The 15,347-nt window shown below is 38.3% G+C and overlaps 1 protein-coding gene across 1 annotated transcript; it reads left to right on the plus strand.

The window, feature by feature from the left end:
* The first annotated feature begins 7,751 nt into the window (after positions 1-7,751).
* Positions 7,752-13,910, plus strand: LOC146644142 (sodium-dependent neutral amino acid transporter B(0)AT1-like). Its single transcript, XM_085395383.1, has 12 exons — positions 7,752-7,977; positions 9,566-9,706; positions 9,840-9,977; positions 10,062-10,243; positions 10,334-10,444; positions 10,543-10,655; positions 10,882-11,010; positions 11,525-11,681; positions 11,755-11,959; positions 12,046-12,205; positions 12,908-13,070; positions 13,740-13,910. Exons 1-12 carry the CDS (start codon positions 7,782-7,784, stop codon positions 13,908-13,910), a joined length of 1,866 nt encoding a protein of 621 aa, XP_085251509.1. The 5' UTR covers positions 7,752-7,781.
* The last annotated feature ends 1,437 nt before the right edge of the window (positions 13,911-15,347 follow it).

Genomic DNA, 15,347 nt, shown 5'->3' on the forward strand with positions numbered 1-15,347 from the left:
ATCCAGCACCACGCCAAAACATGTATTAGGCATGTTGGTCCATGGTGTCACTCTTTGCAAGAGTGAAATGGACACACGTGCAGTAATTTGCAATAATGGCAGAGGGAGGTATTTTATCTCAAGACACCATGAAAATAATCATGGGAACGCATTTGAACAGACATTACTAACACATTTAAATGTAAACACACATTAGCCACCTAGCTTAATCTGGCTAATAAAGGACCCTGGTATACTTCATACTTCACTTCATTGTTCACTAGCGACTTCTTGGCCTTAAATATATTATCTCCCCCTGCTGGTACTGCAACATCTGCACGGTGGACCCGCGTGTCTATTGCATTGCTGCTGTGATACCGGGTTCATTACGAAATCTATTAAGTGTTTGGTAATAATCATTGCCAACAAAAAACCACATTGACAGTGAATTATAGTTTGGTAAATAGATCTCATTAGTCTGTGTAATCGATATTTATTTGATAAATTGTATTTTGGAGTGGACAGCACAGCTGTGAGGTGATTAGCACTGTTGCTTCAGAGCAAGAAGGGTTGGGTTAAAACTATTAGGCTACTTCAGAATATATTGCATTGAATTATACTGAATATGTTACTTTCCAGACCTTTTGTTGAGGATATTCTCGAGCTACACCCCTGTAACTTCTTATTACATATATCCATGTTATAGAAGAATAGTTTTTAACCTTGTTGTAGATTTGAGGAAACCTATAAAATTGATGTCTGCATGCACTTAAGCTGTTATGAAGGCCCAACACTAAGAAGCTTTTTTTAAGCTGACCCATCTGTATATGTGTTTACACTGTCATGTGAATAAGAAACAAGCATCGCACAGGTCAGAGAAAAACTAGATAGACTTCAAGGAATTATAAGGGTATGTAGTAGCCAGGTGCTGCTGATCAAATGCACTTGATTATCTGATCATCAGCAGCCTTGATGCATGCTCAATTGTCAAGACTGCTAATTAAACCCCAAAAGGTTGATTCTGTTCATCTGGCTGTAGTGTTTTCAGTGGAAGAAACATTTCGTCACTCATCCAAGTGACTTCTTCAGTCTCAGCTGACTGCAGGTTTCCCAAACATAATAAGCAGTACATTTGCATAATGACTGAAACTACCTCACTGAATTAACAATGAACAATGATCAGTTCCTTAATCATTAATATGTAAATTGTCATGACCACTGATCAACAACCACTGTCCAGGAGTCAAGGAGGTCTTTGCTATGAGTTTAATTTCCAAGATCTACATTTGATGCTTTGACATGCCTTTCTTTGCTTTGTACTATCTCTCCTTTCTTTTATGGAACCCTGTCTTTACTTTTAATGAAGTCATCCAACAGTCTGGATGCAGTGGTACCGCTCCCGACCAAACCATTCCTTGAAATAAAGATATGAGATACCGCTTTTTAAAACTAATGCTAAGACATAAATATGTTTATAAGTGCTTTGTGAAGCAAATATTCTTTTATGGTGATAGGCTAATAATTTTCATTTAAAAAGTGACTAATTGACAGATTCATTTCCTAAAGCACCTAGAAAATAGTAGAACAGACAACAGTTGTTAAGCAAATTCATCCTGAGGTTTGACTGTGTCGTGCACAGAGAAACTGCAACAAACCCAAGAGCTATAGACTCTACAGGCCTCAGTTAGCATACATTTGACGTATTAAGGAGAGCTATTGCTGTATATAATTGTGCAAGTTTTAATATTTGATCTGTTTATATGTCCGCTATACTATGTTGCCATATTAATCTTCAAATGTGTCCTATTAAATCAACGGTGCTGTTTTTGCTTTTATTCCTGTGGCTTTGTCTCTTCTGTTTAAAACATTTTTGTAAGCTTTGAATGAAATTTGTGTGAAATTATCACATTGAAAAACTGAATGGTTATAGACAAAAGTCAAAGGTACAAATGTATAGCAATGTTCAGTATTACCATGTTCTCCTATTTGTACTCACTAATGTCCCAGTTTCACTAGTAGATGTGACTTCTGTGCTTCCGTACACTCATGGACACCGTGAGATGGGTACTTTCTAACCCAGGTTTGGATGTCTGGATCTCCACTCATGAACATTTGGAGAGGATGTTGTACACAGAAGTTATCTTGAACGTCATAGATTTCACAGTAATGTTAATGTTTTTTCACCAACATGAGAACGACGAACTTCCTTATCATTATTCTTTCCAAAAATAATTCCTGGTCTTTGCAACAGCAGCTAAAAGAAGAGATTAATGTGTCATCTATTATTGGGTTCAAGTGAATCTGCTAGCATGTCATATTAATAATTCTCAAGAATGACCTCATAGGTTTTTCTAAAGTCCACAAGCTTTTGGTTTGTTCAGATGAACTCGGCAAACCTAAGAGCAATGCTGCCGTGTACTTTGTAGAGAGAAGACGCTCTCTCCTGGTAACGTCTCCACACAAGTCATGCTCATTTGCTCTTTTTCTAATTATACTGTCAGGATTTACTCAAAGGAATTTCATCTGCTTTTCAAGCATGCTGCTGATTCAACATTTTCATTTAGTGGATTTAATTTAATTGTTTAATTTGCACACTATACATTATATAATATTTTGCATAGAAAGGTTAATACTGTATTTCAAAGGTGCAACGTCAGCTTTGTTACAAGTTTATTATTCAAAGAAATGAAATGGAGATAAGAAAACATTGTTATTTTATTGCTGTGTAAAGCTAATTGGTTAGTTTTATAGTATGAAGAAGGCCGATTTGACCATAAAGGTTACTGAGCTTTCATTTTTACATTTATTTTTAACTTTCTTCCTCACATATGTAAACAAGTTGTCATCATATGGCATTATAAAAAAAATGGATTACACGATTTTAATACTTCCACTAACACTACCCTCACCAGTTATTCCACTAGCATTTATTTGCTTGCTTGTCATAACCTCGGGTAGTCTACATCACATTTAGTGATGTAGCGCTGTCGAAGAACACGACTGTCGACCTGTACAGGGCTATGAGACCATCAGCAAGAAGCTTGGTGAGAAGGTGACATCTTTCGGTGCATTCATTCAAAAATGGAAGAAATATAAAATGATTAATCATTTGCCCTCATTCTGGATCTCCATGCAAGACTTTGTCTGATGGGGTTAGTGTTTTCATGAAGCGTAAGAGCCTGTTATGGGTCAATGGAGTTATCTATCTTTAAACAGGAATTCTCAATCATACGGAAAACAAAGTTATACAGAGAAAAAAATAAAACAGGTCTTTTTTAATGTTGTAGCTTAATGGCAGATTATTAACAGACGGTGTATTATTCCATGCTTTAATCCCATTAAAGTTCATACATTTAGTTGAACCTGGACAGAGTATCATCCTGTACAGTACAACAGTACATTATCTCCATCATATTTGACAGACAATATGGTATTCCTCGGATCTCTTTCTCCATGCTTTTCCTTTCCCATCATTCTAATAGAAGTTAATCTGGGTATTTTCTGTTCAAAGACCTTTTCCTTTTCTTTTTTTTCAGAACTGTTTAAGGTCACATGAATGTTTTTTGAGTGCTTTGCATCTTGTTGTAAACTTTAGTGATGTTGTTGTTTACTCCCCCATGTAGTAAGAAATTTGTATATTAGAGGGGCAGCTCAAGTTAAGCAGTTTGGATACAAAGTTAGAGAGGCAATGCTGAGATGGTTTGGACACGTGCACAGGAGGGTTAGTAGAACACCTGCAGCAACAGATCTACAACTTCATACATAGCAGCTTCTCACTAGTTCATTATTGCTTCAGGATTACTTTAGTATTGCCGACTGTATCCATGTGCCATAAAAGTGATGCATCAGTGCATCAGTGCAATAGTTATTCAGTAGGTCTTTAGTGTCTTTACAGTTATTTCCATAATGGTAAATCAGAGACAACAGGAATCTTAGAACATGTTTTCATCGACATATTCAAATCAAACACACTCATATAAGTTTCATGTTTTTATTTTTGTTTTTTGTTTTTAGTAGTGTTAGAATTTAGCTTAACTTAAAGATTTGACACAGAACCTGGCAAGAAATGCAAGAAATCCCAAACTCAAGCTACATTTATACAGGATATTAAGTGTTTATGTATGTTTTATTTATCTGATAGCTGAAACAGAAACAAAGAGAATTTCCTTTAAAAAAAATTAAAAATGAACCAATAAGAAAAAGTAGTATAATGTGACATATGTTGCAGGTGAACTTTGTCTCTTGTTCTTTAGGTTCTTTAGGCACTTGGATAACTGACAAACTTTTCCTTTAATGATTCACAAAAATAATGATTAAAGCAAGATACATTTCCTCAGGATTTACTTGCCCATAGACTAATGACCTATATAATCACTGTACCCAAAACAGCATGGTTCAGCTTTGAAGCTTTAAATGGTGCTTAGTGAGTATGGGTTTGCACTCCAGGTGACATATTTCAAAAGAATTGTGTGCTATATAAAGTGCTAATCAATTTTTAGTACATTGTTATGACTTTAAAATGTACAGGACATTTTTACATACATACAAGGACTTTAGGAAAGTCATCTAAGCATGTCAATTGAACTAATTATTATTTTCATAGAAAAAAAAATCAGCAATCTTTTTTTTATAAACTAAGAAATTGTTGTTATCTTTTTTGGGGAAACATTATACTTTCTCCAGTTTTGAACAAAGATATATGCATAAAATAAGACAGATTAATTTTCCACTTATCATCAGTTTCTTTTGATGTTTTACATTAAAATTGTGATCATCATTCCAATAGAAATTTGTGCAAGTGAACTTGATATTATCATATCAAGGACAATAAAAGATCAACTGCAGACAGTATAATTAACATTTATGAACTGAACTTTTGCAGATGAGAAAGCAAATTCCACCATAATGTGTTTGAACATTACCCTAAACATAATTTAACTTACAACGCTGGTTGTTTCACATCTCTTTCAAATGAAATGCAGACTTGGTGAAAACTGATGCCTCAACAATAACAGTAGAATAACACTGGAGGGTAAAGTTTTGTGAACGTGTCTCATGAAGGCATGCAAATTAGAGATCAGCTGATAGTTAGATCGGTTTTGCCTGAGTGCTGAACGTCAAAACAGCCAACCTTCTGGGCAGGAGCATTTTCAAGGATTTTTTAAATGGGGACACTGCACGATGTGTCAATGTGATGCTGAAAAATGAAGCCGTGGCCAATTGCACTTTTTCCAGATGGTATTGCACTGTGTTTCATAATCTGATGGTACTTTCTGTGTTCATACTACAGTTCCAGTAATTGTGACAAGATCCCAACAACACTGGTTAAAATGAAGCTCCAAACTATGACAGTCTCCACTGTGTTTTATGGTTGTCAACACTCACTGTTGTACCTGTCAATGACCTTCTCCATAAATAATGAAAATTATATGACATGAAAATTTGATTCATTTCAGTTCTTGTATAATTTGGCATACCTCAGACTTTTCTTCCTGTTTTGCTTCTGCTCAGAAGTCCTGAGTAATCTGTTTTGCTTTACTTCCTTAAGAACGGTTTCTTGACAGTCACGCTTCCAGTGATTAGGTCTTCATGTTGTCACTTCCCTACTGTCGTCTTACCATTTTGTATCAAAGAGGCATAGGTTTTAGTTGTTTGTTTATTTTGTAAGAACAAGAAAACATCATCATTATCATCATCATTTATTTATATAGCACTTTAAAAACACACCTGGTAGACCAAAGTGCTGTACAGTACAAATATAAATATAGTAATACAACAGGAAAAACCAAACATAGCAATAAAATTAATAAAAATGTCAGTTGCCCCCAGAGTTAAAAGCCAGGGAATAAAAATCTGGACTTAAAAACTGCCACTGATGTAACTTGCCTAATATGGAGAGGAAGATTATTCCAAAGCATCGGAGCCTCAATAGAGAACACTCGGTCTCTATGCCGTGCACAATCTCAAGAAACTGCTTTTGGGAAGCCCTGGAATAATTACGGGGTACAATAAGTCCAGTGTTTACATTGTAAAAACAGCTGGCTGCTTTATTAGGGGGTCAGAACTGAGTGTGAACTGAACTTCACAGGGTCCTTCTTTTAGAGGTTTCTCAGGTTAAAAATATGTTGGAATGATTATGCCTCTTCTTTCTGAAAATTACTCAGGACTCTTGGGTAGAAGCCCCTGGTACTTCTATGTTCTTGTGCTATTTCTTCCTGACGTTGCCATATGCCAGGATTGCCTCATTTATCACATCTGAGGTCTCCTGCTTCTTGTCAGGCACTACTATGTGTGGTTGGTCAGCCAGCAGCTGCTTCTCTGGCTAAAACACTAAGTTCCTGTTGCTTTGAAATACTTCTCATTGATTCTCCTATCAGGACTGGGGACTTTCTTGTCCACATGCAGCACAGACATTCATGTACACTATCCTAGCCACTTGGTTGTGCTTCTCATGTACTCAGTCGAACTTTCTCTTACATCCTGCCGCTATATGTTGGACTATCTCAGGGACACCTTTGCACAGCCTGCAGCTTGGGTCCTGCTGGCTGCTCTTTGGTTTCGAGATATCTGCTACTTCCTCTATCTGTTGATGGTATGTCTCAAGGAAGGACTTGGTCTTCCATGATACTTCCTCATCACCATCTGTCTTCAGTTGATTTCTGGGGTCATCTTCCCGATGTATTTGCAGATGCTCTGTGTTTCATTCTGGATTGTGTCTCTAACCCTCACTAATCCTCACCCACACTCTTCCTATCATTGAGCTGGCTTCTCAGCACATTACCTTCTACAGCTGTTTGGCTGTGGCTGACCTTCATGGGTCTTTATCTTGGCTCACATCAGCCGGAGGGATACGCAGGTACTTGTAGCTGTTCCTTATGTCCACTATCTCCTGTTTTTGAAAACATTCAGCCACATTATCCAGCCCAAATGGCATCCATATGTCCTCGCTCTAGAGCCTTTTGCGTTGGAGCAGTAAATCGATGTCTTGCTTGTTCCTGGCATACATCTTAACGTCAGCATTGTACAGGAGGCGGCTGATGGTTGCTCCACTCCTGAATCAGTATACACTCTTAGTGGCAGGCTGGCTTAGGGGGTTTAGGCCTATGCAAAACAGCAATGGGGACACTGCATCACCTTGTTATCTTCTGCATTTAATGGTGATTTTTATGATTGCCTTGGAGATGGCCATGGAATATCCAAAGATGATGCACTTTTTACTTTTTGTTTGTTTGTTGTTGTTTTTTTTACTTTTAATGTGTTTGAACCTGGTGGCATGATTCTAAGCAGGTGGGTTCTAGGAGTTTTCATCTCAGTTTCCACTCTAATTTTAACTCATTGAATAGCTGGCTTGGGTTTAGAGCCTGTTCCTACCACACATGACTCCCTTTGAATTCTTCCACCATTAACTGTGAGCACTCAGTTATCATCGTCGCATAATAGGCTGCATCAAAGTTCCCTGCAAAGTTCATGTACTCCCTTATCAGCTCCTGGAAACAATATGACTTCTCCTGGGTGACTGAGTTGCAAAATGGGATTACAGGTGATCAGTAGATTCAAGCACTGTGAGGATTATTGAGAGCTACCATGCCATTGTTTATGATTAATGTTTGATTAAAATTTGTGACTTATACAGTACTGACACAGAGTGCACATTTGCTTATCAGTGCAAATGTGCACTCTGTGCACTTACCAGATAAAGCAAAAGATCATAAACTTGTTTCAACCCAGTCTTATGCTTATAATAAGCCCTCACTTTGACTTTCCAGAACCATAGAGTAACATCTCTGTTTTACTGGGCAACCATGAGACTGGTTCTTCCCAACCCAGGACTGGATCTCAGGATCCCAAACTATGAGGACCTGGAAAAGATGGAAAAGGAAGATGGTGACAGACCCAAATGGGATAACAAAGCTCAGTACATTTTAACATGTGTGGGCTTCTGTGTAGGGATTGGGAATGTGTGGAGATTCCCTTACTTGTGTCAAACCCACGGAGGAGGTAAGGCCAGAAGAAAACAGTAAAGCATCGCATTATTTCTGTCTCCAATTACAGTATTGTCATTTTTTATTGCAGTGTTATAGAGGTTTGTGGGTATGTTGCTGTTTTTGTCTTTTAAACATTTTCCTGAATTAGAAAGAATTAGAAAATAGTTTTAAAAGTTACAAAATCTGTGTGTCAAGGAAACTTAGTGGAAGCTTTGGAAATTAATACTTGACATTTGTAAGTGTCTGAATCCCAACAAAGCTACATTATGATATTTATTTTAAACATTGCCAATAGAAATAAGCCACAAACAATTTAATGAATGGGACAAATTGTTGTCAAGATAAATTTGGGAAGGTAAAAGGCCCTGAATTAGATTTAAAACCATACAATTGGCTAAAGGAAAAGGGGGGTGGGCCCTTACTTCTCTCAAGGATCATTATTGGGCAGCAAACATAATGTTTGATAAATTAAAGCTACGTTTTAATTGAAGCAGAAATTATACAGTGTATTAAAGATTTTTTATTAGAGCTTTATTTTAAGCTGTGACCTTTTCCTTCAAATAAACAATAATAATAATAATTTTTTAAATTCATGGAAAACAGAAAAAAATATTAGCTTTGACTCCACCACTGATTTCCACCAGTCTTAGCTTGATAGCCCACAAAAGCTGTCAGTGTCATGTACTTGCTATGGCAATGCCATCTCAGAAATCAAGAGTTTAATCTATGATAACAGTGTTGTTGCTTAAACAACAATTGCCCTTCTGCACATGTACAAAAGTCATGTGTGTCGGTGGCTGTCTAATTCATGCACACTCTAGCATTGTTCAGTAACGAAGAAACACATTCACTGGGGGGGGGGGGCATTTTTAAAAAGCCATTTTTAAAAATTCAAGTATTAATGTCACTGATCTCCCAGCAAGCCCCTGACAGTTTTTGTTAAACTGCTGGTTGCAGCTCACCAATCTACACCACTGCTGAGAATATGAACCGTGCTCCCACTCTCTTTGAGATCTCTATCTTTGTGTATATATTTTTCATAGGTGACTATGGGATCTCATAATTATCTGGAATTTTCTGAATGGGCGTTTAGAGCCGTTACATGTATATCACATGTATAACATATCAATGTTCACACATGGAACAGCTGATAAATGGTAAATGGCCTGTATTTGTATAGCGCTTTACTAGTCCCTAAGGACCCCAAAGCACTTTACAGTACATTCAGTCATCCACCCATTCACACACAGGTGATGGCAAGCTACATTGTAGCCACAGCCACCCTGGGGCGCACTGACAGAGGCGAGGCTGCCGGACACTGATGCCACCGGGCCCTCTGACCACCACCAGTAGGCAACGGGTGAAGTGTCTTGCCCAAGGACACAACGACCAAGACTGTCAGGGCCGGGGCTCGAACCGGCAACCTTCCGATTACAAGACGAACTGCAACTCTTGAGCCACGATCGCCTGCATAAACCAGCTCAGCTCAGATTTAATAGCATCTGACTTCCAAACCTTATTCCACTACTAAGTATCTAAGTATGTGAGGTATTGCAAACACCTCTGACTGTCTAATTGTGCTGCTGATCAACATGTTCCAGGTGCCTTTTTGATTCCTTACATCATCCTGCTGGTGCTAGAAGGATTGCCCCTTCTGCTGTTGGAGTTTGGCATTGGCCAGCGACTCAGGAAAGGCAGTGTGGGCGTGTGGAGGGCCATCAACCCCTATCTGACTGGTGTTGGTAAGTAACGGCCTCTACAACCACATACCCAAGCAACAAATGGGAGAATTATCGGTACTACAGGAACACAAAGTTGTTAATGAAAGCTTGGTCCTGTGTAAATGTGATGTTTGTTAATGATCCTTTCCTACAGGTATTGCTTCCATGCTGGTCTCTTTATTGATTGGCCTGTACTACAACACCTTAATAGCCTGGATCATGTGGTATCTCTTTAATTCCTTTCAAGGCCCACTGCCTTGGACCCAGTGTCCTCTCAATGACAACCGAACAGGTAGCTGAAAAGACACAAGCACATACTTAGAATCTGTTAGTCTCCAATATCTAATCACAAGTGTGGACTTTTATGCATTTTCAGGCTTTATATCCGAGTGTCAGCAGAGCTCCACAGTGGATTACTACTTTTACAGAGTCACTCTGAATGCCTCTGCCTCAATAACAGACTCTGGAGGACTCCAGTGGCCCATAGTGATCTGTCTGTTAGCTGCCTGGACAGTCATCTGTATCTGCTACATACGGGGGATCAGTACTTCAGGAAAGGTTTACTGAACTTTTTTTCAAAAACAAGCATTGCTTAATCAGTCTTATTGCTGTTATTTGACAATTTTTCACATCTTTTCATGACCTCAGGCAGTGTACGTTACAGCCCTCCTGCCTTATGTAGTGTTGGCCATCTTCCTGATCAGAGGACTGACTCTTAAAGGAGCCATGAACGGAGTGAAGTACCTGTTCACACCAGATGTGTGTATTTCAAAGTTCTATCATAAATATACATCATGTAACATTGTGTAAATATCTTAATACAAAGCCACATTACACTGTGTATCTCACCCTTGCAGGTGGATGAGCTGATGAACCCAACAACCTGGTTGGATGCAGGTGCCCAGGTCTTTTATGCCTTTAGTTTAGCATGGGGAGGCCTGATCTCCTTCTCAAGCTACAACCCTGTCCAGTAAGACTTATAAAGAAAGGCTTATATTTTCTGATAATCTAGATCAGATCTCTAATCCCCAGTTTCTGGGCTGCCTTTCCTCAGAACAGCCACCCCTCAAGACTCTCACCATTTAAAGCAATGCATTATCAGGGACTGCAACATCTAGTCCTTTTACTGAATGTATCACTACATGACTGTTACAGTAAGATTCGACTCACTTCTATTTTTACTTTCTTTCGCCAAGCAACAACTGCATGCAAGATGCGGTGATCCTGACTATTATAACTGGCCTCACCTCAATCTATGCTGCCACAGTCACCTACACCGTCATTGGCTTCAGGGCCACTGACAAATATGACACCTGTATCAGTGAGTGAGTAAAGCTTATTTTAAGGCTTTGAGAAAGTTTGCTACATCATTTTAGTAAACGGCACTAAACTTGCTGACTAGGACTTTAAAAACCTTTTGAAAAATTTGGAACTTTTGAAAAATTATTCTCATTTTTCTTGCAAAAAACAATCATTTGAGCTTTAGCACAACAAAAATTATTAACTGGTATATATGTATATGTATGAAAAATGGACAGCTTGTTTATGAAGAGTTGAGCATTTTCATCATTGACATCTTGATTGGAAAAAAAAGATTTAAAAAAGTGCCACAGCTATCGCCACCTGGTGGCTTTTTTTTATAGAATGCAGCTTTAAGGCTCTTCCATATTTGCTTAATTTTTCTAACCTAGATTTGTCAGTGTTTGTAATATTTAAGATTCCTAAATTAACTTTCTTGTGTTTTTCTTTTTCATCTTTAATTAAAAATCTAAAAAAGGTTATTTGCATAACTAATGTATACTCCTGTAATTACTATTCTCAACTGTAATGTCTTCTTAGAAACATCAGGATGTTACTAAATGGATTTGAACTCCCTGAAGACAGCATCACTGCCAGCAACTACAATGCAGCCCTTCATCATCTGAACAGCTCCAATCCAGATACTGTTTTTGGACTGGACATTAAAACCTGTGACATGCAGAAACTCCTCAGTGAGGTGCCTATTTTAATGAAAATCTATCAAACTCCCATTTCCCATTTTTATTCTAATCTGCATTGTGTTTGTTCAGGGAGTGGAGGGAACAGGTCTGGCCTTTATTGTCTTCACAGAGGCCATTACCAAAATGCCGGGTTCCCCAGCCTGGTCTGTCCTGTTTTTTATCATGCTTCTCTGCCTCGGACTCTCAACACTTTTTGGCAACATCGAAGGAGTCGTAGTCCCTTTGAAAGACTTGAATTTATTTCCTAAAAAATGGCCCCAAGAGGCACTGACAGGTATTCTGTTTCAAAGACTAAACAATCAACACGTCGGCCTGCAACCCCAATGTTAACACAAGCTCCCTTGTTTTCATGTCTTTCAGGAGTAACGTGTCTTGTATCCTTCATCATCTGTCTGCTGTTTGCACAGCAGTCAGGCCTTTATTGGGTAACTCTCTTCGATAACTTTGCTGGATCAATCCCACTGCTGACCATTGGCCTGACTGAGATGATAGCTGTTGTTTACATCTATGGCATTGACAGGTTAGTGCACAAAGTTTATGTACTTTTAGATAATATTGTATTATATAAAGCAGCCACACATCTGTAAAATCAGGAACATGATGTCCTGTAACCTTGTACAATCAGGCTGTCATCAATCTTTATTTGGTGCATTTAGCACAGTTGGACAACAATTAAATATTTAAGAGCCTATGTTATGCTCATTTCCAGCTCCAACTTTTATTATTTGTAGCTTTGCACAATCCACTGTTTAAAAGCATTTCTCATTCAGCCAATATTTGTCTTTGGTGCAGCCCCACCCTCTTTTTATGCCCTTTAAAACAACTTCCTTCTGACTGACTGCCCCTCCTAAACATAACATTTGAACAACATGTGTGCAGAGTTTCTTTGCTCACAGCCAGAGCCGTGTGTCTGAGATGATAGTTATCCTTTCTCGCTCAACTTTTCATAAAAGCAGAAGTAGGGATCATTTGTACACATGCTGACCTCATCATTTGAAACTTTGTCCATCCACCACTGCAGACTGTCCCTTAAAGCAATCACCTTGCACATTGCTTCTACAGGTTCTAACTTTACTGTTTACTGATCTTTGTATTGGTTCTACTTTAATATGAGTCTATTTACTTTTTGTTCTTTCATTTTTGTTTTTGTTTTATTTAAATAAAGTTATAATTCCATGAATTAAATCAAGTTTAATTTCATGAAAACCCTCTTGTGTGACAGGTTCAATGAAGACATCAAGTTCATGATTGGAAAGAAGCCTTGCATCTTCTGGCAGATTTCCCTGAGATTCACCAGCCCTCTCATCCTCCTGGTCATTTTAGTTTTCTACCTGGTGACTCAAGCCCAACAAGAACTCACCTATTTAGTCTGGGACCCCGACTACGTGAGTTCACAAAGACCACTTCTTATAAAAATCTGTGAAATCTGAAAAAAAAAGGAAAAAGAAAACAATCAACATTATCTCTCAGAATCAGCTGTTTTTCTTTTATGTTATTTTACCACATTTAATGAAGAAATTTCATTTTTACCTGCTTAATATAAAAAAAACCTCCAGATTTTCATTGTCAGACAACAGGACAGGTTTACAGGTTGTTTTCATGGATTGAAGCGGGGAGTTGACAGCTATTGCAAAGCTGCAATAACTCCTTCAACTCTCCTGTTGGGTTCAAAAAGTTCAGGAAGCCTCGCCCTGTTGGTTTCATCAACGGAGCTGCAAGCTGTTTAATTGGCGTGTCGGGTTAGAGGGTTGAGTCAAACAAATTATATTTCCATCCAGCCAAACTTTATGGCACCAACTGAGGTTCACAAGCTCATGATGACCAGTTGGAAGCCCCCTATTTTAATGATATCATGACAATCAAGGTAGCACATGGCTTTTTTAAATGTGTTTTTTATTGTAGTACAAAAAAGTTAGCTGATTCTGAGGGATTCAGGTGGGGGAGGGGCCCCTCATTTAATTTATATATATATATTTGCAATAGTTGCTTGTGTGAAGTTTAAACAGTAATGAAAACAGGCTTGTTTGCTCATTGTGATGTTTTATGGTTTGCAGGACGAATTTCCAACTCTGGCATCAGTACCTTACCCTTCATGGATCAATGTGGTCATCTTTGTTTTGGCAGGAATTCCCAGTCTGGTGGTGCCTGTCTATGCCTTGTGCAGGCTGGTTTTTGTACGCTGCAAGAAAAAGATGAAGCCAGAGAAAGACATTAATCAGATATAAACAATTGCCTAAACAAGTCAGGCAAAAATATTTTATTTTGTCTAATAAAGGAAAAGTTATTTAAATACTGTGTCAGCATCAGAAGCATCATGTCTCTTTCATCAGTGCACTTTTGTCATGGTGGGGATAAAATGTAACATATTTTGACATGTGAATACATATTTAAGTAAGCTTTGCCATTAGATTATTGTTGAGTTATTGGAGGATTAGTTCATTTAACTGCTCAGTAGAGGTGTATGGATGGATGGCTGGATGGATGGATGGATGCCGAATGCATTGCAGAAGCATATCCATACCAGCAGGTGGCAGAAACCAGCCGTGTGGAACTGTATCAATTTGAAGACAAGGGAATAAAAGATGGTCACCAAATGTTTGAAAAAGACTTGATCCTTATTTTTAAATACTCAGACATCAAAGAATCCGATGACTGCAAGATTTAATAACTATAACTGAGAATTATTAACTAAATTTACTGACGTTTGAATATGTCTATGCTTGACAGGTGATGATGTCACTTCTCCCGGGAAAAGAGAAGCAGTTTGGATATATCCACTAATTAAACATAACATAAATTAATTAATATATAATAATTAAGGTGTTTCAGGTGCAAACTGCACTTGTTATCAAGCACATTATTATCTTACCGCCACATCATAATTGCACCTCCAGCTCATCGACTAAATGTGCCACTACATGTTATGTATTAGACACTCCCCTTTATGATCCAAAGGACCAGCAAATTATTGTAAGTTCACATAGGCTGTCGTCATGTTTCCACTCTGCGCTTGGCCTATTAAAAATGTCCTGAGAAATCGATTTTTATGATGACCCGTGATGAAGGCGTGATGTCGAAATGCGCAGGTCAGGCAGTAAAATAGTTCTTTGTTAGTGCTTCAGTTGCTCCTTCAGACTTTATTCTGTCCTCCTTGCACCCTAGATGTAGGCCAGAAACCTCTATTTGGCTCCTACAATAGGACTGACACATGAATATATATAACACTGATGGGGCAGTTTAGTAACGCCTAACTTGTTTGGCTTTTGACCGGAGCACTTGAATTAAAATCGGCGCAGAGTCAGCCAGTGAAAGAAACTTCACACATAATATCTGAGACACCGTTGGCTGGATTTGTCTTTTGCTCTTTTCAATGCATAAGCGGACATCGCTGCTTAATATGGCCATAATATAGGAAATGGGACAGCTTTGGTGTGCTTGATTAGGAATGAATGTTAGCAATATCAGAGAGAGCTAGAGACAGCAATCAAGCCTGCAGCATAAAAATCTGCAACACAAGGATTCATGAAGTGACGACGGAAATGTCAACTGGCCAGGAGAAAGAAAACACTTCAAAAAATCATATTTGAGGAAGGAAGAGTGTGGATTTGCAGTTTAAATCTCAACCTGAGTTCACAGGTACAGGTAAGAAATGTGGACACAAA

Source organism: Rhamphochromis longiceps, linkage group LG22 (genome assembly GCF_057381845.1).
Source record: "Rhamphochromis longiceps isolate RC_006_pf linkage group LG22, R_longiceps_female_GT1.1, whole genome shotgun sequence".
Lineage (NCBI taxonomy): Eukaryota > Metazoa > Chordata > Actinopteri > Cichliformes > Cichlidae > Rhamphochromis > Rhamphochromis longiceps.

Coding starts and splice junctions, on each gene's coding strand:
- LOC146644142 (XM_085395383.1), top strand. CDS start 7,782: ATGAGACTGGTTCTTCCCAACCCAGGACTGGATCTCAGGATCCCAAAC. Junction 9,978..10,061: donor TCTCAATGACAACCGAACAG/GTAGCTGAAAAG, acceptor ATGCATTTTCAG/GCTTTATATCCGAGTGTCAG. Junction 10,445..10,542: donor AGTACCTGTTCACACCAGAT/GTGTGTATTTCA, acceptor TCACCCTTGCAG/GTGGATGAGCTGATGAACCC.